Raw genomic sequence first — 23708 nt, 5'->3', positions numbered from 1 at the left:
GCAATAAATAAATAAATGTTTTCATACCAGAAGCTGCCCCATGATGTTTTCATACCGGAACCTTTCTTTCTAGACCACGTTCCATAGCCGAGCTGTGTTACGTCACGGACAGGGCATGTTTACACGTGAGATTTGTGCTGGTCAGGTTGTATAGCCCGATATCGCAAATTACAAATTTGCCTCAAGGGGCTTTACAGCAACACAATGTCCCATCCTTAGACCCTCTCATCGGATAAGGAACAACTCCCTAGACAAAAAAAAAACCAAAAAACTTTTAACAGGGGAAAAAAAGGTCTGGAAGTATACAGGTTTAAAGCAGCATTTAAAGACTCAACATATTACCGGGCTGGTTAAGTATAAAAGGTCGGTATATTATTAATTATCAGTTATTTAGTTTTCTGTTTTGATAGCTGGCTGAAAGAAAGTGTTTTAAAATGAGCTTGCCTTATCCTTACTAGCAAATTAGCAATACGATAGCGAAGTTATCTGTCGGACGTCTAACGTCACAAATTACTGAGTTATATAATCGACTACCAGCTGAGAAAATTCGTTTCAGTACCATTTTGTTGATATATTGGATTGATATGTTCTACATCAATTGATTAGTCTCTATATAATAGTCCCCTTTACTCTGCTTAAGGTTAATAAAGCCTCAAAGAGATGGGGAGACTTAGAAGGAAATATAACTGGAAGGGGAGACAACAGAGTGACACTCAACAGCCAGCGAGGGGTGTGAAGACAGACGTTGTGTTGGAATTGGAAGGTAAACAAATGGAGAAAATAACGTGTAACAAGTGAAGCAATCAGCGAAATGATCCAAGTTAAATGATAGTTGATGTCACTGTCTGATGTTATTCATGCTTCTGATGTTTCTCGTTTCCTCTTCACAGATGGAGACAAACTTAAGGGGGTGGATGAGAGTAATGCTTTGGTCCTTCCAGCCAGCAAAGCCAAGAAGAAGAAAGGCATAGAGAACCCTATCTCAAAGAAAAAGCCCCTCACTAAGAAGCAGAGGAAACAGTTGGAGAGGGTCTTGGAGCTTAAGGAGAAAAAAATTCAAGTAGGTGTCAGTTGCTAAATGCAAGAAAATTGTGATTTAGAATAGTAATGATACTTTTTATTTAAGGAACACTGAAGAATTCCAAGACAATTTAATCCCATGTCATCAGACTGTGACTATCTGCTCACTGTAACTCTCATTAATCCATGCAGCAATTTACTGTATTAGACTACTTTCAAGCACTAACTCTGGACCATGGACAGGTGCCTATGAGAAATGAATTTTAGCGTCAGCTAAGGGGAGCTGCTCAAAACAGTAGAAGACTGGGATTTGTTTGGGATAGATTTATTAATCTTATCTGTCAGATAATTGTAATTTTGCATACACACACTGTTGAATGGTTTGTGCCTTAAGAATGGAGAATGCTACCTTCTGTTCTTTTGTCCTGTTTTTCGTTTTTTACCTTTATATTTTCCTTCACATATTTTACGTTTTTTTTTTACATTTTTACCTTTTATATATAATTGCACTGGCAACATCGTGTGCAACTTCTGCAGATGGCATATAAACTTAAAACTTAAAAATTTCAAGGAGCCTTGGCAGCAAGTGGGAAAAATCAAACAAAGTGAAGAACAACATTCTAACATATGCCACTCCTCCCCTATCTATTTTAGAGAGCGGAAATATTGACCAAGCTTGCAGAGGTACAGCTCCCAGAAACTGAACTCAAGCTGCTATACACCACTTCCAAACTGGGCACAGGGGACAAACTTTACCAGAGTAAAGAGTATGTGCACACATCTACACATGTCTGATGTAATCCAGGCTAAATGTAGACTGTCACTGAAGCAGTGCCATTGGTCTGAGTTTCTCAGTATGGGGTTGGCAGTAGTGGTCTTCAATGTCCGTTTTCTTATTAGGACACCAGATGGCATGGAAGATGGAGGCTCAGGGCCAAAGATCAACAGCCTAAGTGGTGCTAACAGAAAGAGGAAAAGAAAATGGAAGGAAGAGGACGAAGAGCAAAAGGGAGAAGAGACTAGTGATCTGGACACTTCCTCTGATGAAGACGATGGTGACGATGGAAGAATGGAGACCACAGATGTGGTTGAAGCTAAGGAAACCACCTCCTCATGTCAGGAGACAGAGGTGAAACAGGGGGAGAAGCCAGAGGAACAGGTGACAGTAAAAGTTGTAAAGGAGGAGGAGGAGAGGAAAGTCCAGAGCAAGAAACCTTCCCAGCCTGCTGTCTTCATTCCAGTTGATAGACTACCAGAAATACAAGTAAGTCTTCTTGATGAGAGAGAGAGAGAGAGAGGTACCAAGTGTTTTGCAGGGTGGTCTTTGTGTGAGGACTTGGTTCATGTATTACTCGGTCCTTACGTCTAAACAGGAGGCTCGTCTGAAGCTGCCAGTGCTTGCAGAAGAGCAGGTTATAATGGAGGCAGTGAAGGAGAGCCCCTGTGTCGTTCTCTGTGGAGAGACGGGGAGCGGAAAGACCACCCAGGTGCCTCAGTTCCTCTACGAAGCTGGCTTTGCAAGGTAATACTTCATTTATCCCCTTTTTTCATAAAGTTCTTAAATGCCTCACTTGAACGGCTCTGGAAAGACATATACGAGTTACACGAATAGTGCGTTATCACCATCCTTCTCTTCATTCCTTCTGTGCACCCAGTGGCGATGGTATTATAGGCATCACAGAACCAAGGAGAGTGGCAGCTGTCAGCATGTCCCAAAGAGTGGCCAAGGAGATGAACCTGTCCACGAGGTCGGAGATTATTTTACTTGGCATATTATACAAGTGTTAAGCATAGAGAACCTTATCTCCAAGGAAGAAGCTTTATTTCAAAATTATACACAGAACTAGGATAAAAAAGTTATTAGTATTTCTTCTCATAATTTTGTCACCTGCTTTGGGAATTGAAATTTCCCTCCTGTTGGAAACATTTATTTTTTTAAATCTCAATGGGGTTTTTTTTTCTCTCTGTTTTTAGGGTGGTGTCATACCAGATTCGATATGAAGGGAATGTTACTAGTGACACCAAGATCAAGTTTATGACAGATGGTGTTCTTCTGAAAGAAATCCAGAAGGTATTTCCTGCCCTGCTGTACTTCATAAACGTGTGTGCACACAACCCAAAACATACACTAAGTGAGATGACCCGGCAGTAGAGCAAAGCTTCTCCTCCTCTCATGAATTATGGGGGAGCAAAGAGCTTTCTTGTCACAGTTATTTCAGTATGGTCTAAAAATAGTTATACAACAATTATAACAATATGACAAGTTGGATTTTTATCACCTTTGATGCTTAACAAAATTACTTTCTTTTTTTATTTGTTTCTTATTTTTTTATTTTCTCCCCAATTGTACCAATTACCCCACTCTTCCAAGCCATCCCGGTCCCTGCTCCACCCCCTCTGCCTATCCGGGAAGGGCTGCAGACTACCATATGCCTCCTCTGATACATGTGGAGTCGCCAGCCGCTTCTTTTCACCTGACAGTGAGGAGTTTCACCAGTGTTGACTGAGAAGTATAGAGAAGGCCAGAAGGAGTTACATTGTGTCTTTGTGGATTTAGAGAAAGCATATGACAGGGTGCCGAGAGAGGAGGTGTAGTATTGTATGAGGAAGTCGGAAGTTGCAGAGAAGTACGTAGGAGTGGTGCAGGATATGTAATGAGGACAGTGTGACAATGGTGAGGTGTGTGGTGGGAATGACAGATGGGTTCAAGGTGGAGGTGTGGGATTACATCAACGATCTACTCTGAGCCCTTTCTTGTTTGCAGTGGTGATGGACAGGTTGACGGACGAAATCAGGCAGGAGTCTCCGTGGACCATGATGTTTGCGGACGACATTGTGATCTGTAGCAAGAGTAGGTTGCAGGTGGAGAAGAACCTGGAGAGGTGGAGGTATGCACTGGAGAGAAGAGGAATGAAAGTCAGTAGGAGCAAGACGGAATACCTATGTGTGAATAAAAGGGAGGACAGTGGAATGGTGAGGATGCAAGGAGTAGAGGTGACGAAGGCGTATGAGATTAAATACTTGGGTTCAACTGTGTAAAGTAATCGGGAGTGTAGAAGAGAGGTGAAGAAGAGTGTGCAGGCAGGGTGCAGTGGGTGGAGAAGAGTGTCAGGAGTGATTTGTGACAGAAGGGTACCAGCAAGAGTTAAAGGGAAGGTTTACAAGATGGTAGTGAGACCAGCTATTTTATATGGTTTGGAGACAGTGGCACTGACGAAAAGACAGGAGGTGGAGCTGGAGGTGGCAGAGTTGAAGATGCTAAAATTTTGTTGGGAGTGATGAAGATGGACAGGATTAGGAACGATTATATTAGAGGGACAGTTCAGGTTGGACGGTTTGGAGACAAAGCACGAGAGACAAGATTGAGATGGCTTGGACATGTGTGGAGGAGAGATGCTGGGTATATTGGGAGAAGGATGCCAAATATGGAGCTGCCAGGGAAGAGGAAAAGAGGAAGGCCAAAGAGGAGGTTTATGGATGTGTAGAGAGAGGACATGCAGGTGGCTGGTGTGACAGAGGAAGATGCAGAGAACAGGAAGAGATGGGGATGGATGATCTGATGTGGCGACCCCTAACAGGAGCAGCCGAAAGTAGTAGTAGTGAGGAGTTTCACCAGGGGGACGTAGCGCGTGGGAGGATGAAGCTATTCTCCCCAGTTCCCCCTCCTCCCTGAACTGGCACCCCGACTGACCAGAGGAGGCACTAGTGCAGCAACCAGGACACATACCCACATCCAGCTTCCCACCTGCAGACACAGCCAATTGTGTCTGTAGGGACACCCGACCAAGCCGGAGGTAACACGGGGATTCGAACCTGCGATCCCTGTGTTGGTAGGCAACGGAATAGACCACTACACTACCTACTTAATTTTCTCCGGGTGTTTATGAGGGTTCTCATAATAACATATTAGTTCAAAGGTGTCAAAGGAGAAATTCTCATGTATCAAATCAATCCTTCTCATATTTATGTGGACCAGTGAAAGCCATTTTCAAAATGTTTACATTTCCCCCTGCTGTGTCCAGCAGGGATGGGCAACTTGATCCAGAAAGGACCAGTGTGGGTACAGGTCTTTGTTCCAACCAAGCAGTCACACACCTGAGTCTACAAATCAAGTTCCTTAGCAAAGACTATTGGTCGACTAATAGAATCAGGTGTGTAACTGCTTGGTTGGAACAAAGACCTGCACCCACAACGGCCCTTTCTGGATCATGTTGCCTATCCCTGATTGTAGTGGAATATCATATTTCGAGTATGTTTACAGACGTGAGACTCTTCAGGTAATTTGTCCATTTAATGTACATCCACATGACAGTTTGTTACACCTTTTTTGCCCCAGTGACCCATTTTCGACCTGCATTTCCCAGCACAGGACTGACCTGTGTGAGACCCTTGTTCAACGAAACCGGTGACTTGTGTTGTCCCTGTGTCAAACCGTTTACGTAAGACATGGGAATGACACACCGGTCAGGCATTGTGTCAAGTTGTTGTCTACTCTTGTGTTCTGTGTCATTAAATGGAGGACACAAACTTTATTTACAGCCAGTTCAACATGGTGCCAAACACGATGGGCAGTTTCTCTGGCGTGATGGTATTACTTAGGCTAAGGCTTAAAATGAGACAATCTTACTGACTGCAAGCAGTCATTATGCAGAGGGGAGTACAAGAGATGGTAGAGAGGGCGTCCGGGTAGCATAGCGGTCTATTCCGTTGCCTACCAACATGGGGCTCGGTGGTTCGAATCCCCGTGTTACCTCCGGCTTGGTCGGGTGTCCCTACAGACACAATTAGCCGTGTCTGCGAGTGGGAAGCCGGATGTGGGTATGTGTTCCAGTCGCTGCACTAGTGTCTCGTCTCCTCTGGTCGGTCGAGGCACCTGTTCAGGGGGGAGGGGGAACTGGAGGGAATAGCGTGATCCTCCCACACGCTACGTCCCCCTGGTGAAACTCCACACTGTCAGGTGAAAAGAAGTGGCTGGCGACTCCACATGTATTGGAGGAGGCATGTGGTAGTCTGCAGCCCTCCCCGGATAAGGAGGCGGGGTGGAGCAGTGACCGGGGTGGCTTGGAAGAGTGGGATAATTGGTCGGATACAACTAGGGAGAAAAGGGTGGGGGGGCCAAAAAAAAAGAGATGGTAGAGAGGGTTGTGTTGCCATTGTATTTATGGCTTTTGTGAGTCTCTGTCACATTGGTGTGCAATGTCAGCCAGTTAATCGCTTGACCTCCATCGTACCTTTGTGCAGGTCCACCCTGATCCCAAGGTGGATTGTCGACATGGGTCACTGAAAATGGGGCAACCCTTTCATCCCAATGCTCAACTTGAGAGCTTGGCTACATGATGCTAGCACTCTCTCCATCTTGTTCCATAGGATTTCCTGCTGAAGAAGTACAGTGTTATAATCATAGATGAAGCACACGAAAGGAGCGTGTACACTGACATCCTGATAGGCCTGCTGTCTCGTATCGTCCCACTCCGAAACAAGGTGAGTAACACCACTCTTGCTAGAATTTAACGCATTAAGTCTTTCTGACTTGCCTTGCTATACAAAATATGTGCTCTTGACAGCCTTATTTGTCTTTTGTTCCCATAATCCCTTTACTCGTTCCCCAGCCCAGATACTCTGTCACAGAAAGTTGAATCACTTCATCTGGACACAACGTTTATTGATAGAAACGTTTCATCACTCATCTAAGTAACCTCTTCAGTCTCAGCTGACTACAGGTATCCCACCCTTATAAACAATACAGTGGCATAACGACCGAAAACCACGGTCGGTTTCATATGCAAATTGCCGTGACAGTTAACTAGAGTTACAGTGGCCATGTGTACTATTCACAGAGGGTTGGGGAATAGTTGCAATCACAGCATTGTAAGATGGCGATAGATGTACTCTTAGCCCCCCCCCCCAGTTCAGGGATGGTCATTCCCTCGTCACATACATGGCCCCTTTGACTCCCTGTTCAAACCAGCATTCCTCCCTCAAGGATGTGCACATTCTTCCTCATCCTTGAAAGAGTGGCCACTTGTCTGTAGATGGTGTAGACTGTGGAGTCCTGGCCTGATGTTACCTCTCTTGTGTTGTGTCGTCCTCTTGGCCAGTGTCTGTTTGGGTTCCCTAATATATAAATCATGGCAATCCTCCTGGCATGTAAAAGCGTACACTATATTGCTCCGTTTGTGCCAGGGGACCCGATCCTTGAGTGGACCAATTTCTGGCACTGCGTGTTTTGGGGTTTGAAAGCAACTGAGACGTGGTGTTTGGAAAATATGCGTCTCAACTGTTCTGACACTCCTACCACATACAGAATCACCACTGGTTTACGCTTAGACAGCTGTTGGTCCTTCTCCTCTCTTTGATCGGCTGGTGCACTGTTTGGGCGTCTTCCTGGCTTTGACAAACACCCAGTAAGGATAACCACACATAACCAGGGCCTGTTTAATGTGGGATTTCTCCCCTTCTTCCCCGGCCGCTCTATCGGTGGGGACATTGTCAGCTTGGTGGTACACCGTCCTGATGACTCCAAGTTTGTGCTCCAGTGGATGATGAGAGTCAAACCTTAAGTACTGATCAGTATGTGTTGGTTTACAGTAAACATCAACAATCAAATGTCCCCCATCACCAAATGCAATTTCACAGTCTAAGAAGGCTGACCTGTCATTTTTCACACCCTCCGTGGTGAACTTGATGTGGTTGTCCACAGAGGTAATGTGGTCGGTGAAATGTGGTACATCCTGATATTTAACTTTAACCCAGGTGTTTTCCACAAATCTGAGCCAATGGTGAGGTGGTATCCCTGGATAGCACATCAGAGCCCTCTTTTCCACTTCTTCCATATACAAGTTGGCCACTACAGGTGAGACTGGGGAACCTATAGCACACCCATGCTTCTGCCCTGAACCAAGGGGGGGGGCTAAGAGTACATCTGTTGCCATCTTACAATGCTTTGATTGCAACTATTCCCCAACCCTCCGTCAATAGTACACATGGCCATTGTAACTCTAGTTAACGGTCACAGCAATTTGCATATGAAATTGGTTGTTGGTTTTGCTCGTTATGCCACAGTGTTGTTTCTAAGGGTGGGGGTACTGAAATGGTCACGCAGATGAGTGATGAAGCATTTCTCTCAATAAACGTTGTGTCCAGATGAACTGATTCAACTTTCTGTGATTTCCTTACCTGGAGTATTGAGCATGCATAAAGACAGATACTCTTAGGTACACATATCCTCTTATTGTTATTCTTAGGTCATTTTTATGTCATCTGTGTTCCTTGTGTTGAGCCATTTCACAAATTCAAGTTCCTTGTATGTGCAGACTTAGATAGCGAACACTGGAAAAAATGTTAATCTAGTTTTTTTTTGTTGTGTCTTTTGCTATTGTAAACCTGCTTTTCTATGTATTTGCCCTACAGAAATGTATGCCTATGAAGCTACTGGTGATGTCAGCTACGCTGCGGGTAGAAGACTTCACAGACAACAGGAAACTGTTTCCATCACCTCCACCTGTCATAAAAGTTGAAGCCCGGCAATTCCCTGTCACTGTCCATTTCAACAAACGCACCCCGCTGGAGGACTATACTGGAGAGGTCTTCCACAAGACCTGCAAGATTCACCGTATGCTACCCCCAGGTATACACATAGAGAGAGAGAGAGATATACAAAAATTATTATGAATTTATAATATACTGACACATTACTGTATTTTGCTCTTTTCACTTCACAATTAATTTTTAAAACATCACAGGAAATTGAATCGGTTTATTTCAATTTTCTGTGATTTCTTTACCTGGATTATCGAGCATGCATAAAGACACACACACACTCCCCTTTTTCGCCCCAATTATACTTGGCCAATTACCCCACTCTTCCGAGCTGTCTCAGTCGCTGCTCCACCTCCTCTGCCGATCCGGGGAGGGCTGCAGACTACCACATGCCTCCTCCTATACATGTGGAGTCGCCAGCTGCTTCTTTTCACCTGACAGTGAGGAGTTTCGTCGGGGGGGACGTAGCGCATGGGAGGATCACGCTAGTCCCCCCAGTTCCCCCTCCCCCCCGAACAGACGCCCCAGCCGACCAGAGAAGGCGCTAGTGCAGCGACCAGGACACATACCCACATCTGGCTTGCCACCCGCGGACATGGCCAATTGTGTCTGACCAAGCCGGAGGTAACGCAGAGATTTGAACCGGCGATCCCCGTGTTCGTGGGCAACGGAATAGACCGCCACGCCACCCTGGACAACTATAAAGAAATTCTTAAAACACATGCAACCGGTAGAAAGATGGATTCTTGTCTCATTGGTGAGTGACTGAAGATTTTATTTCACTGTCCTAAGGTGGTATCCTCGTGTTTCTGACTGGCCAGGCAGAGGTCCATAACGTGTGTAGACGACTGAGGAAAGCTTTCCCTTTCAGGAAGGGTAACACATTCACTGGTGAGTTCAGAAATAATCCCCCATGGCATTAGTCACTCGCCCTGAGTTCAGAAACAACTGAACACAGTGTGTGTCTGTCTTCCTAGGTGAAGAGGAAGATGCAGACAACTCAGAGGAGATTAGAAAGTTCAAGAAAGCCAAACAGAAGAAGGCTGTGGTAAGGCCTACAGTCATTTTATTTCAGACTATTAAAGTGTCTGTTGCTTAGTGATAAACAACAAATATATGCTTTACACATGTTCATGGGGATATTTGAAGACATTTTAAGAGAAAATGTGTGTGTTCTCCACTTCTAGTCCCTGCCTCGCATCGACCTGGACAACTATTCTGCCTTACCGGTGGATGAGGGAGATGAGGACAGACAGGCTGGGATAGGCGAGGAACAGGATGAGGATTCTGACCTTGATTTAGGAGACGATCCAGGAGGCACAGGTTAAGACAGACCCCAGGTTGTCTGAATACACTGGAACCCGTTTCAGAGATGTATATGAATTCTGTTGTTTGTGTGTTGTTTCTAGAAGAGAAGGCAGACCCATCCATACCTCTCTATGTCCTTCCTCTGTACTCCCTCTTGGCCACAGAGCAGCAGGCTAAAGTAAGATTGCTTTCATAAAATGTCCTGTTACATCGGTCTGTAAAGATGAAATTAACTTGAGCTGTACCTGAGGAGGTATTTGGCTAATATAATAGCAGAATAAAAAATTATGGAATTTGGAAAACAAGGAGTGGTAAGGTTAACAAAAGACAATAAAAAAGCAATATGAATTGAAAATGGAGCATCTCTGTAATGTTAATGCAATGTTAAAATGTTTCCCTGTGACCATAAGATTTGCACAAGAATGGCTATTTATGTACCGATAGGTGTACAGAAGTATGTACTTTCACAATTTAACAGATTTCACCAACAATTCAAGTGTTCAGAGAAATGAACAGACCAGAACACGTTGTTTTGCATTATACAGTCGAAAACAAGTCTTTTCTTGTATATTTATTTGCTTGATTGAAAAAAAAGAACAGTAAATGTGATGTGTAAAGGTTTGAACACACTGTCACTCGGTCCTTGGGAGAAATTCCAGCTTCTAAGCTTTAGGTCTTAATTAAGTGTGTATTTGCATCTTTCTGTGGTACAGGTGTTCAGGCCACCCCCACCTGGCACTCGGCTCTGCGTAGTAGCCACCAATGTGGCGGAGACTTCGCTCACCATCCCCGGGATCAAGTACGTGGTTGACTGTGGTCGGGTTAAGAAACGCTACTATGACCGTGTGACCGGCGTGTCCTCCTTCAAGGTCTCATGGACTTCCCAAGCCTCAGCCAATCAGAGGGCAGGCAGAGCTGGACGAACGGAACCAGGTCACTGCTACAGGTCAGAACTTTTGATCTGGTGTCTTAAGTCATGTTTTTTTGGGGAGTGGGTGGGGGAGGGGTTCCAGGAATTATGTTCACTTCAGAAAATTTTCTCTCAAATGTTCTGTCATGGACTGTCCTAGTGACTCAACTCAAATGCAGTGTACTAAGTTCAAATCTGTCTGAAGGTATCTCTGTCCCATCTCTCCTGTCAATATTCAGCCTCCTGTCCAGTACACACAAACCACCCTCAAAAAAAAGACAAAAATCCTCTCATTTTAAGAAAATGGGAAACTGTTCTAACAGCAGGTGTTTACATTGACTGGCTGCTATGATGTTTCTGCAGGTTGTTTTCATCTGCAGTATTTGCAGAGTTCAGTCTGTTCTCGGAAGCGGAGATCACTCGCAGGCCTGTGGAAGACCTGGTTTTGCAGATGAAGGACCTCAACATAGACAGGGTCAGTGAGACCTGATACTGACCATAAGTGTTACTGAAAGAAGAATGGGGGGTTTTCATAGAAATTGATAAATGTCTCTGGGTGTCCTCAGGTGGTGAATTTCCCCTTCCCCACAGCGCCCTCTGCTGAAGCGCTCATTGCAGCTGAGCAGTTACTGGTGTCACTGGGAGCTCTGAAAGAGCCGCCTCGCACCGGAAGGTAACAACCTGTCTTTCTGTCTGTTATTATCTCTCACTTTCTCACTCTCTGACCCCATTCACCCACCAACCCCACCTTTCTTGTTAGTCTTCACAACTATTCTGTCTCACTCAAAATGCTAGATTGACTGTGTTTGTTGGCTGCCTTTTTACTCCGTATAAAGAGATAAATGAAGCAATGTCCTAGTCGTCGTATATGAACAAGCTTTCAAACCTCCTTTCTCAAGGGTAAAAGATATGGAACAAGTAAAGTTGAGCTGTCCCATCACCCCGCTGGGTAGGGCAATGGCTTCATTCCCCGTGACACCTCGCTATGCTAAGATGCTAGCATTAGGAAAACAGCAGGACTGCCTGGCCTATGTCATCGCTGTAGTGGCAGCCATGACAGTTCGGGAGATCTTCGAAAATCTTGACAGGTGGGGGATATGTATGCAGTTTGCCGCACGTGTGAAATTACATATGTAAATTTCTGTTTGTTTTTTTTACAGTGCCTTGCAAAAGTCTTCAACCCCCTTGACAGTCATTACTAAGTTATGGATTATAAAAGATACTCACACATCTGTTCCTGAACAGTATTATTTTTGTGAACCCATAAGCTCTAACAGCATGTTCCGGAAACCAAAATAAGCTATGTTTTGCTGACTTTTTATTGATAAATTTAAAACTAGAATATAGTGCTTGCGCAAGTATTCAACCCCTTGTGCTCTGAAAGCTCCAAGTTTACACAAATGACAAATTATTCCTAAAACAAACTCAGGTAAACACAATTGGACATAATTAGTGTGCACCTGTAAGATATTAAAGTAACGGTCTCATATATGGGTATAAAAAGCACTCTGTGTAAAGTTCATTAGCCGGGCGTGAACGCCATCAAAAAATTAAGACAAAGGAGCATAATACTGAAGTAAGAGACAAAGTGATTAAAATGCAGAAGGCAGGAAAGGGATACAAAATAATATCCAGGTGTTTGGATGTTCCACGGAACACTGTTGGATCCGTTGTCAGAAAGTGGAAGCTGTATCACACCCCCCAGACGCTTTGTAGGACAGGCCGTCCCTCAAAGCTAAGTGTCTGAGCAAGACGTGGGCTGGTGAGGAAAGCCACAGATGATCCTGCAATCACTCTAGATTCAAAAAAAGGACTGGTTGTGAAAATCCCTAGTGTTTGCACTGCAACAGTTTCGGTGGGAATTAAACCGGAGATGTCTGCCAAGGTGACATTGCCACCACCAGGACACATCATCAGTTGTTTACCTCAGCATCACAGGGTGTTTCGGCCTTTTATCACAAGACACCCTCCACTGAGGCAGCCCCACCACAGGTTGATCGGTCCTGGGTGTGTGACCTGTGGTTAGCTGTTCACCCTGGCAGCCCAGACGGCGTCTCTCCTTTTGATCCAGATCCAGTGGCTAGTCCTCTCAGCAGTGTTGGCTAGCTCTTTAATCACTCCTGTGGGCCTGCCCCCTGACTCCTAGTTCCCTCAGGAGTTTTGCTGTGGAGCTGGCAACAAAGCCCCTACAACCCACCTCCACAGGGTGCACCTTCACCTTCCAGCCTCTGTCCTCTGCTTCGGCTGCTAGGTTGGCGTACCGCAGCTTCTTACGCTTGTACGCTTCATCGACTGCATCCTCCCAGGGGACTGTCAGCTCAATGATGTAAGCGAGCTGGTTAGAATTGGACCAGAGGATGAGGTCTGGTCGCAAGGTGGTTGTTGCGATCTCTGTCGGGAAGATGAGCCTCTGGCCTAAGTCCACTCACATTTCCCAATCCCTGGCTGAGTTGAGTGAGCCTAAGTTGGGAAGTGAAGGGTTGGCCTTCAGTTTATCCCCCTCCCGAACGAAAGCTGGAAAACGCTGGGGCCCTTCCTGATTGTTGAAGGGTTGGGCATTGATTGAAACCCTCTTGCGATCGAGTTCAGCTGCCAAGCACCTGAGCACCTGATTGTGTCGCCAGGTGTATCTGCCTTGGGTAAGGCTGGTCTTGCAGCCAACCAAGATGTGCTTGAGGGTTGCTGTGGCTGTACATAGGGAGCAAGATGGATTCTCTCCAAACCAGAGATTTAGATGGGAGAGGGCAGGACATCATATGTGGCTTTGATGATGAAACTCAGCCTGTTTGATTCCATGCTCCAGAGCTCACTCCATGTGAGTTTCCTCTTTTCAACACCCTCCCACCTCATCCAGCGGCCCTGTTTGGCTTGTGCTACGGCTTTAGAACATCTGGCTGCTTCTTCCTGTCGGCGAACCTCCTCAACCACCATAGTTCGCCGTTCGGTAGTAGTCGCCTTTTGCCAGGTAGGTGTTTTTACTCCCAGGCCAAGGCCGCCTCTGCCTTGTTGAACATGGCCTACTACGTCTCGGTGGCGGAGGGCAGATTTCGCCTCCAGTACAGCTGCAGTCGGGGTCCATTTCTTCCCTGTTGCTAGGGTTGGAGCAACTCCTCTCTCTACCTGGTCTCGGGATTCTGTGAGGGACATGTCCAGCCTCACTTTGGCACATTTTAATTCCTCAACCAGGCTGGAAATTGGCAGTGCGAGGGCTCCATTGCCGTAGAGTCCAACACTGCTGAGGCACTTTGGCAGTCCAAGCCACTTCCTCACCTGCGAGTTCACTAGCCTCTCCAAGCGATTGGCATGAGATAGTGAGACTTCGTACATGGTTATTGGCCACATGAGTCGGGGTAGCAGCCCAAACTGAAAGCACCAGAGCTTCAACTTCCCGGGCAGTGCAGTGTTGTTGATTTGCCTGAGGCCACTGATTGTATCCTGCGAAGTTGCTCCAGTTGCTGGGTGTCTTTGAGGTCTGCATTGTACCACCGTCCGAGGCTCTTGATGGGCTTCTCCCGGACTGTGGGGATTGGTTGATCACTAATGCAGAACCGTTCATCTGTTAGTTGGCCTTTAACAATGGAGATGCTGCGAGATTTACTTGGTTTAAACTCCATTCGTGCCCACTTGATGTTCTCCTGGAGTTTCTGCAGCAGGCGCCTGGTGCATGGTTTTGTTGTTGCTATGGTGGTCAAGTCATCCATGTATGCTCGGATTGGTGGAAGACGCAGGCCATTCCTGGACCTTTCGCCTCCCACCACCCATCGAGATGCACGGATGACGAGCTCCATTGCCATGGTGAACGCCAGAGGGGAAATATTGCAGCCTGCCATGATGCCTATTTCCAGATGTTGCCAAGTGGTGGTGGTGTTCTGTGTTGTGACACAGAACTGGAGATCCTGAAAATAGGTCTTGACCAACTCTGTGATGTTTTTGGGGACATGGAAAAAATCAAACGCCGTCCACAGGATCTTGTGAGGAACTGATCCAAAAGTGTTGGCAAGGTCTAAGAAAACCACGCGCAGGTCTCTCCGTTCTTTCTTGGCAGCTTGTATCTAGTGCCAGATGATATTCGCATGCTCCATACATCCTGAGAAGCCATGGATCCCGGCTTTCTGCACTGATGTATCAACAAAGTTGTTTCTTTGCAGGAATGTGGAGAGCCTTTGGGCAATCACGCTAAAAAAGATTTTCCCTCTACATGTAGAAGGCTGATCTGACGAAACTGGCTGATGCAGGAAGAGTTCTTCTCCTTGGGGATCAGAATGCCTCCTGCTCTTCGCCATGCCCTGGGTATGACTCTTTTCTGCCATGCCACTTTCATCAGCTTCCAGAGGTATTTCAGGACTCCAGGAGTGTTCTTAAAGAGTCTGTACTGAATACCATTGGGCCCAGGAGCTGACATCCATCTTGCCTGCTTTACCATCCTCTCCACCTCACTCCATGTGGGGGGTCTTGTGTCCATATGGTGGTCAGGTGGGTGGTGGCATGTCATCCGGGATGGTGACTGGCTCATGTCTCCAGACATCAGAGTAGGTCCGGAGCTCCAGAGGTCAGTGGCTGAAACTGGAGTAAATGTGCATGAGTCAACCATATCACGGGCTCTGTATAAATCTGGCCTGTATGGGAGGATGGAAAGAAAGAAGCCGTTGCTCAGAACTGTGCATATAAAAACATGCTTGGAGTTTGCTACCAAGCATGAGAGAGACCCAGTTTTGACCCCAGATGTGGGTAAAGGTTTTGTGGTCAGATGAGACAAAAGCTGAGCTTTTTGGCCAAAACTCAAAGCGTTATGTGTGGCGCAAACCTAACACTGCTCATGCCCTAAAATCCACCCTCCCTACAGTGAAGCACGGTGGCAGCAGCATAATTCTATGGGGTTACTGTTCATCTGCAGGCACTGGGAACCTTATTCAAGTCAAGTCAATTTTAGAGTGCATCCGGAAAGTATTCACACCCCTTCACTTTCCCCACATTTTGTTATGTTACAGCTAGGGATGGGTACCGATATTCGGTACTTTTTAGGTACCGACCGAATTAGGTCGGTACTAGCGAGTACTTATTCAAATAAAGTGAAACGGTAACTAATTTCGGTAATTGTGTAATAAAGATTTTCTGCTGAATATGGAGCTGCCAGGGAAGAGGAGAAGAGGAAGGCCAAAGAGGAGGTTTATGGATGTGGTGAGGGAAGACATGCAGGTGGCTGGTGTGACAGAGGAAGATGCAGAAGACAGGAAGAAATGGAAACTGATGATCCGCTGTGGCGACCCCTAACGGGAGCAGCCAAAAGTAGTAGTAGTAGTAGTAGTAGTAGTGTAATAAAGATTTAAAAAAAAACAACGATCGGTATTATTTTGAAAATTGACCGGATGCTTTCACACACTGATTAGCGATGGCGTCTCGCAAGCGGTCTAAAGTATGGCTACACTTTACTCAAATCGACCAAGACAAAGCTCGATGCAATATATGTCACCAAGCATGCAAGGCTGGCCATGGCAATACCTCGAACCTGAGGAAAAACTTGGTGAAGCACAGAATTTATTTACATGCTGAAGAGTGTACCTACATCTTTGATAAAGCTAAAGAAGCTAACGTTAGCACTAACGTTGTTACGGCTCGCCCACCCCGCGCCGGCAGCCAATCAGCTCGTCAGGGCTGGGCTTAGTCGTCAGGGCTGGGCTTAAGTTTGCTGGTCTCCCAGTGCCTGTTGCCAGTTCGTGCCGTAACCGTGTCGGTGAGGTGGCTACTCTTCCCTCCATGTGTATTCTCTCCGAGTTTATCTCAGCCCGTGGATTTACCGTTTTCTCTGTTTGTTGGGACTACCCGCGAAGCGGATTACTGGGCTCTTTTCGTTGCCGTGTGTGTTTTTCTCGGTGGACCTTAAATGGACATTTCGGTTCATTTTGGGTTTCCTGCTTCCTAGTTGCTCCTTGTCCTTCCGTGTTGACCTTTGTATGAACTATTAATAAAGTACGCCAGTTTTCGGTGAACTCTACCTCTGCCTGGTGTCGCGCACTTGGGATCTCCCACAAACCCTAACAGTACGAACTGGCCATGATGACCCCAGCCGGCACAGAGAGCGTACCGACCAGTCCGGTTCGAGCAGCTCTCATCGAACAGGTCCAACTGACCAACTCCCACACCCGGCAGCTAGAGGTGGCCTCTGTCGCTGTGAGGGATCTCCAGACTCAGGTCCAGCCCCTCCAGGTCTCTGTGGATAACCTAACGGGCCAGCAGGCAGCGATGGCGAACCAACAAGCAGAGATCCTGTGGCAGTAAATGTGTTACATTAAGAAATTTTGACTTATTTTTTTTTTACTAATGTAATTACAAAAAAGAAAAAGTACCGAAAAAAGGTACCGTTGCGTACCGGTACCGAATTCCAAGTACCGGTACCGTATCGGTTCAGATGTGAACGGTACCCATCCCTAGTTACAGCCTTATTCCAAAATGGATTAAATTCCTTTTTTTTCTCTCATCAATCTACATACAATATCCCATAATGACAAAGTGAAAAAGGTTTTGTAGAAATTTTTGCAAATTTATTAAAAATAAAAAACGGAAATATTGCATGTACATAAGTATTCACACCCTTTGCTATGACACTCAAAATTGAGCTCAGGTTCATCCTGTTTCCACTGATCATTCTTGAGATGTTGCTACATCTTGATTGGAGTCCACCTGTAGTAAATTCAATGGATTGGACATGATTTGGAAAGGCACACACCTGTCTATATAAGGTCCCACTGTTGACAGTGCATGTCAGAGCAGAAACCAAGCCATGAAGTCAAAGGAATTGTCTGTGGACCTCCGAGACATGAGTGTATCAAGGCACAGATCTGGGGAAGGGTACAAAGAAATTTCTGCAGCTTTGAAGGTCCCGAAGAGCACAGTGGTCTCCATCATTCGTAAATGGAAGAAGTATGGATCCACCAGGACTCTTCCTAGAGCTGGCCGCCCAGCCAAACTGAGCAATCGGGGGAGAAGGGCCTTTGTCAGGGAGGTGACCAAGAACCCGATGGTCACTCTGACAGAGCTCCAGCGTTCCTCTGTGGAGATGGGAGAACCTTCCAAAAGGACAACCATCTCTGCAGCACTCCACCAATCAGGCCTTTATGGTAGAGTGGCCAGACGGAAGCCTCTGCTCCGTAAAAGGCACATGACAGCCCGCTTGGAGTTTGCCAGAAAGCACCTAAAGGACTCTCAGACCATGAGAAACAAGATTCTCTGGTCTGATGAAACCAAGATTGAACTCTGGCCTGAATGCCAAACGTCACGTCTGGAGGAAACCAGGCACCTCTCATCACCTTGTTAATACCATCCCTACAGTGAAGCACGGTGGTGGCAGCATCATGCTGTGGGGATGTTTTTCAGCGGTAGGAACTGGGAGACTAGTCAGGATCGAGGGAAAGATGAATGGAGCAAAGTACAGAGAGATCCTTGATGGAAACCTGCTCCAGAGCGCTCAGGACCTCAGACTGGGGCGAAGGTTTACCTTTCAACACGACAACGACCCTAAGCACACAGCCAAGACAACGAAGGAGAGGCTTTGGGACAAGTCTGTGAATGTCCTTGAGTGGCCCAGCCAGAGCCCAGACTTGAACCCCATTGAACATCTCTGGAAAGACCTGAAAATAACTGTGCAGTGATGCTCCCCATCTAACCTTACAGAGCTCGAGAGGATCTGCAGAGAAGAATGGGAGAAATACCCCAAATATAGGTGTGCCAAGCTTGTAGCTTCATACCCAAGAAGACTTGAGGCTGTAATCGCTGCCAAGGCTGCCTCAACCAAGTACTGAGTAAAGGGTGTGAATACTTATGGCCATGAAATATTTCAGTTTTTTATTTTTAATAAATTTGCAAAAATTTCTACAAAACCTTTTTCACTTTGTCATTATGGGGTATTGTGTGTAGATTTATGAGAAAAAAATGGAATTTAATCCGTTTTGGAATAAGGCTGTAACATAACAAAATGTGGGGAAAGTGAAGGGGTGTGAATACTTTCCGGATGCACTGTATTTGTATAGCCCAATATCACAAATTACAAATTTGCCTGAAGGGGCTTTACAGCAACACAACATCCCGTCCTTAGACCCTCGCATCAGATAAGGCACAACTCCCTAAAAAAAACCTTTTAACAGGGAGAAAAAATGGGAAGAAACCTCAGGGAGAGCAACAGAGGAGGGCTCTCTCCCCCAAGATGGACAACGTGCAATGGATGTTGTGTTTAGACAATTTACATAATACAAAATTGAAAGACGATAACAGAGTTATAATGGAATTATAAAATGTATGATGATGAGGATTCCAAGCAGTGTCCAGATGCGACCGGAAAAGCCGAGGACCCAAGCCACGCGACCATCATCACCATGTTTAAAAAAAATGAGGGGGAACTGAGGGGAATAGCGTGATTCTCCCACATGCTGCGTCCCCCTGGCGACTCCACATGTATCGGAGGAGACGTGGTAATCTGCAGCCCTCCCCCGCATCAGCAGAGGGGGGTGGAGCAGTGACCGGGACGGCTCGGAAGAGTGGGGTAATTTGCCAAGTACAATTGGGGAGAAAAAGGGGGAAACCCCCCCCCAAAAAAAAAAACAGGGCGTAGGTCTCTTTAGTTGCCTAGCTCTGGTAGTGAGAGGTGCAACTGAATCGAGGAGACTGGAGAGGGCCACATTTAAATCACTAGTGAGATTTTCAGCAGAGTCTGTCTCTACAGTGAAAGGAGCCAAGACTTCAGGCAGCTGCTGGCCAAATGCAGCTGTAGTGGACAGACCAATGTGGCGAGTGGCAGTTACATCTGTGCCGACATTAACTGGACAGGCCAATAATGCTTCAAATTTGGTAAGAAAATGATCTGACACAACAGATGTAATTGGCAAGACATTGAGACCAGAAACAGCTATTCCTTTAGATAAAACCAAATCAAGGGTGTTACCACTGAGGGAAAATTGAGAGAAGAATGGATGGAGCTAAATACAGGGAAATATTGGAAGAAAACCTGTTGCAGTCTTCCATAAAACTGAAGCTTGGGAGAAGGTTCACTTTCCAGCAGGACAGTGATCCTAAGCACAAGGCTAAAGCAACAATGGCATGGTTCAGCAAGAAAAAGGGGACATTTTGGAGTGGCCAGTTCAAAGTACGGACCTCTTGACCCAATTGAAAATCTGTGGCAGACTGAAAATCGCAGTCCAGCCAAGAAGAATGGGCAACAGTTACTCCAGAAGAATGTGCAAAGCTTGTACATACTTACCCCAAGAGAACCATGGCTGTTGGGGTTGAATACTCAAGCACTATATTTTAGTTTTTAATTTATTTTAAAAAAGTCCGCGAAACATAGCTTATTTTGGCTTTGGGAACATGCTGTTGGAGCTTATGGGTTCACAAAAATAATATTGTTCAGGAACAGATGTTTATCTTTTATAATCGAGAAATGAGTGATGACTGTCAAGGGGGTCGAATACTTTCGCTGTATGTTTTTAACTCTCTTCTCAGACCGGCAGGTAATGAGGATGAGAGTTCCAAACTGGCCCAGCGCAGAGCTCGCCTGGCCCAGATGAGGAGACTGTGGGCTGGGCAGGGAGCGTCACTCTTGCTGGGGGACCTCATGATCATGCTGGGTAAATTAATCATGGCAACATTAAATATAGACAAAAATGTATTGCACCGTGGGGTGTAGGTATTTACATTTACAGATTTAGACGTATTTGTAATTATTGATGTTTTGCTTTTGTATGTTGACATGTGGTCACATATGACTGTTAGGTGCTGTGGGGGCATGTGAATACACAGGCTGTACACCAAAATTTTGTGAGGAGAATGGCCTGAGGTATAAAGCAATGGTGGAGATCAGGCGGCTAAGAGGACAACTTACCAATGCAGGTAAATACATCCACACACAACAGATGATTTACCATCTACACAAGAGAAACACACTGTGTAGCAAACACACTGGCATTCATATTCTGTCTCCCCAGTAAATGCAGTGTGTCCAGAGGTGGGTGTGTTTGTGAATCCCAAGATGACTCCACCAACAGAGAGCCAGGTGGTTTGCTTGCGGCAAATTGTTCTAGCTGGACTGGGGGATCATCTAGCGAGGCGTGTGCATGCAGAGGATATCCTGGACTCGAAATGGAAAAATGGATACAAGGCAAGTTACACTGAGCACCATTTTCAAGGGATCAGGGACATGAATTGCAGTTCTCTATCAACTCCTTGACTTCTTTTGTCTTCGTTTATAGACACCTCTCTTGGATGAACCAGTTTTTATTCACCCCTCCTCTGCACTGTTCAAAAAACTACCCGAGTTTGTAGTTTACCAGGAGATCATGGAGACAACCAAGATGTACATGAAAGGTAAATGAGCTTGTAGGAAATAGCCTGGTGGCATGTTGGCATAGTGGTTAGCGCGGTCGCCTCACAGCAAGAAGGTCCTGGGTTCGAGCCCCGGGGTAGTCTAACCTTGGTGGGTCGTCCCGGGTCGTCCTCTGTTTGGAGTTTGCATGTCCTCCCCGTGTCTGCGTGGGTTTCCTCCGGGGGCTCCGGTTTCCTCCCACAGTCCAAAGACATGTAGGTCAGGTGAATCGGCCATACTAAATTGTCCCTAGGTATGAATGTGTGTGTGTATGTGTGTTTGTGTGTGTGTGGGGGGGGGGGGGGCCCTGTGATGCCCTGGCGGACTGTCCAGGGTGTCCCCCACCTGCCGCCCAATGACTGCTGGGATAGGCTCCAGCATTCCTGTGACACAGAGTAGGATAAGCAGTTCAGATAATGGATGGTGTTTTACTGTCTTACCTGATTACAAGCCAATTTTCTTCATAACGGGACAAAATAAGCTTGAATTTATTAAACTTATATAGTCACTGCCCGCTTTAACTAAGTCATATGTGCAGTTTGGGAAAAATCTGACCTTGTTTCCATCTGTCTTTCTCAGGTGTGTCAGCAGTAGAAGCAGAATGGATCCCCCAGCTCCTGCCCCAGTACTGCCATTTTGGTTCTCCCCAAGAGACCCCACCACCGTGGTTCTGTGCCTCCACAGGCACAATTAAATGTCAATGTTTAAGCACCTTCTGTAAGTATCACTTTTCTTTGTAGCTTTTCTTGCTGTAATATGTTTACCTTTGTGTAATTATTAAAAAACCTTTCCTTCTCTCTCTCTTTCTGTCCTGTAGTCCGAGTGGGTTGGCAGCTTCCTGCAGTGGAGATGGATTATCCAGATGGGCTGGACCGCTATAAGTATTTTGCAAGGTTCCTGCTTGAAGGACAGGTACAGTAGTAAAATGTGATTTTCACAGTCTCCTTGCAGTTCTAAACGCTGGTTAACCACATTATATTCTGTTTTGTGCATTTTCTAGGTGTGCCCTAAACTGAAGAAACACAGTTCTCGTCTGCTCTCAAATCCCTCCATCATGCTCAAGACATGGGCAAAGTAAGCTGTTGGTCTCACATCATTTAGTCTCAAGTATTAAATCCCTTACATAGCTCACTGAATAAACCTGCTTTGAATAAGGAATATTTTATATCTTGCTTTGCTTTTCTGTCATAGACTGCAGCCCAGGACAGAGGCTTTACTGGGAGCACTGGTGTCAGAAAAGGTTGACTCTAGAGATGCCCTTCTTGCAGTTTGGAAGAACAAAGAGAAATGTGAGGATGTAATGTTTTTGGCATGGTTTGTCAATCTATTTTGTGACTTAATGTCATCTAACTCTTTTGTTAATTTGTCCCTTTCTCTCTCCATTTAGTCCTCCTGTCTGCATACTGTCAGTGGCTGCCTGAAGCCTTGTACCAGGAGGTGGCCAAATGTTGGCCTCCTATATGAGTGAAGTGACCACAACTTTGCTTAATACATTAGACCGGCGACTTGCTGGACCTAACACCTCAGCACCATTTTTCAACCCAGACTGTTCTCCAGCATCAGAGGTGGCGCTCTTCAAGTGCTGACTCATTTTGAGTGCAGCTGTTGCCACAGGACATTGACTTTTCCTTTTCATGTTTTACACCTCTTTTAACTGTATATATTAGTCAGTGGCTTTTCCCACTAGAGCTCTATTATGACTTTTTATCTTGCGGCTATGACTCTGTTGGTGTCAGGTATGTCTCATTTGGTCTTCATAAGACTCGAATTAAAGTCTGGTTTTAATCGAGACTGATGTTTGCTTGTTCATGTGTTTTAAACTGGTTTGATAAGATGTGGATAACAGGATTATGCACGACCCTCTAAAAATTAACAAGGTGCACATTTAAAGGTTGAGCCTTTTAATGGTGTTCTGTGTAACATTTTGACCCCAAGCGTAATAACTAGGCAATGACAGCAGGGGCTGCTGAGTGGTATTGATTGAAACAAATCGTTAACTGCCTCAGCATTTAAAACAGGGACTGAGTGTTGTGCTGCTGTTTGGCCTTGTAGACTGCAGTGTCCACAGTAACAACATCTACTTTCACCTAATGGGGATATTCTGCAATCACAGATGTGCTCTAATGTATTGGATACCCACTACTTTTTCATACTCTCTACTTTTTACTTTTTAATCAAATCACTGAATAAAAAAATAGAGTTAAATAGCACATTTAAAGGTTACATCCTTAATTCAAATGTAAACAAACGAGTAGCCCCAGTACCAACGTCCAAAACACAAGGCTGGACCCTGTTGCCACTACCACATTGATTGACAGGTCTCTTAATATGATGACTAACACTAAGCACAGTCTAAATCTGAGTATGTAAAAAATCTGTTTACAACCATTGAAATTAAGCATTTTTAGCAACCGATTGTAATTGAAAATATGGTCTTTTTTTACTCCAATCTATAACTCAGTCTTAGAATTATGGAATTACGAAAATATACTTCAGTGTGACAGTCGGATCACAGGTTCAGGCTTGAAACGTGTACCGATGTAGAATAACGAGCCAAGTACGGGCGTCAATGAGTTGGCTCCC

General features: G+C 45.5%; 1 protein-coding gene across 1 annotated transcript; it reads left to right on the top strand.

The window, feature by feature from the left end:
* The first annotated feature begins 143 nt into the window (after nucleotides 1-143).
* On the top strand, nucleotides 144-22909 carry dhx37 (DEAH (Asp-Glu-Ala-His) box polypeptide 37). Its single transcript, XM_056286196.1, has 27 exons — nucleotides 144-363; nucleotides 641-763; nucleotides 891-1060; nucleotides 1675-1787; nucleotides 1921-2284; nucleotides 2394-2542; nucleotides 2676-2768; nucleotides 2995-3091; nucleotides 6388-6501; nucleotides 8431-8647; nucleotides 9352-9450; nucleotides 9537-9607; nucleotides 9747-9882; nucleotides 9969-10045; nucleotides 10581-10813; nucleotides 11141-11252; nucleotides 11344-11450; nucleotides 11677-11865; nucleotides 20267-20391; nucleotides 20537-20653; nucleotides 20749-20921; nucleotides 21013-21127; nucleotides 21705-21842; nucleotides 21943-22037; nucleotides 22126-22199; nucleotides 22317-22414; nucleotides 22513-22909. Exons 2-27 carry the CDS (start codon nucleotides 661-663, stop codon nucleotides 22587-22589), a joined length of 3456 nt encoding a protein of 1151 aa, XP_056142171.1. The 5' UTR covers nucleotides 144-363; nucleotides 641-660; the 3' UTR covers nucleotides 22590-22909.
* Nucleotides 22910-23708: the final 799 nt, after the last annotated feature.

The sequence above is a fragment of the Lampris incognitus genome, chromosome 1, assembly GCF_029633865.1.
Source record: "Lampris incognitus isolate fLamInc1 chromosome 1, fLamInc1.hap2, whole genome shotgun sequence".
Classification (NCBI taxonomy): Eukaryota; Metazoa; Chordata; class Actinopteri; order Lampriformes; family Lampridae; genus Lampris; species Lampris incognitus.
This window is presented reverse-complemented; position numbering and strand designations above follow the sequence as displayed.

Coding starts and splice junctions, on each gene's coding strand:
- dhx37 (XM_056286196.1), top strand. CDS start 661: ATGGGGAGACTTAGAAGGAAATATAACTGGAAGGGGAGACAACAGAGT. Junction 8,648..9,351: donor TCACCGTATGCTACCCCCAG/GTATACACATAG, acceptor CACTGTCCTAAG/GTGGTATCCTCGTGTTTCTG. Junction 10,814..11,140: donor GAACCAGGTCACTGCTACAG/GTCAGAACTTTT, acceptor ATGTTTCTGCAG/GTTGTTTTCATCTGCAGTAT.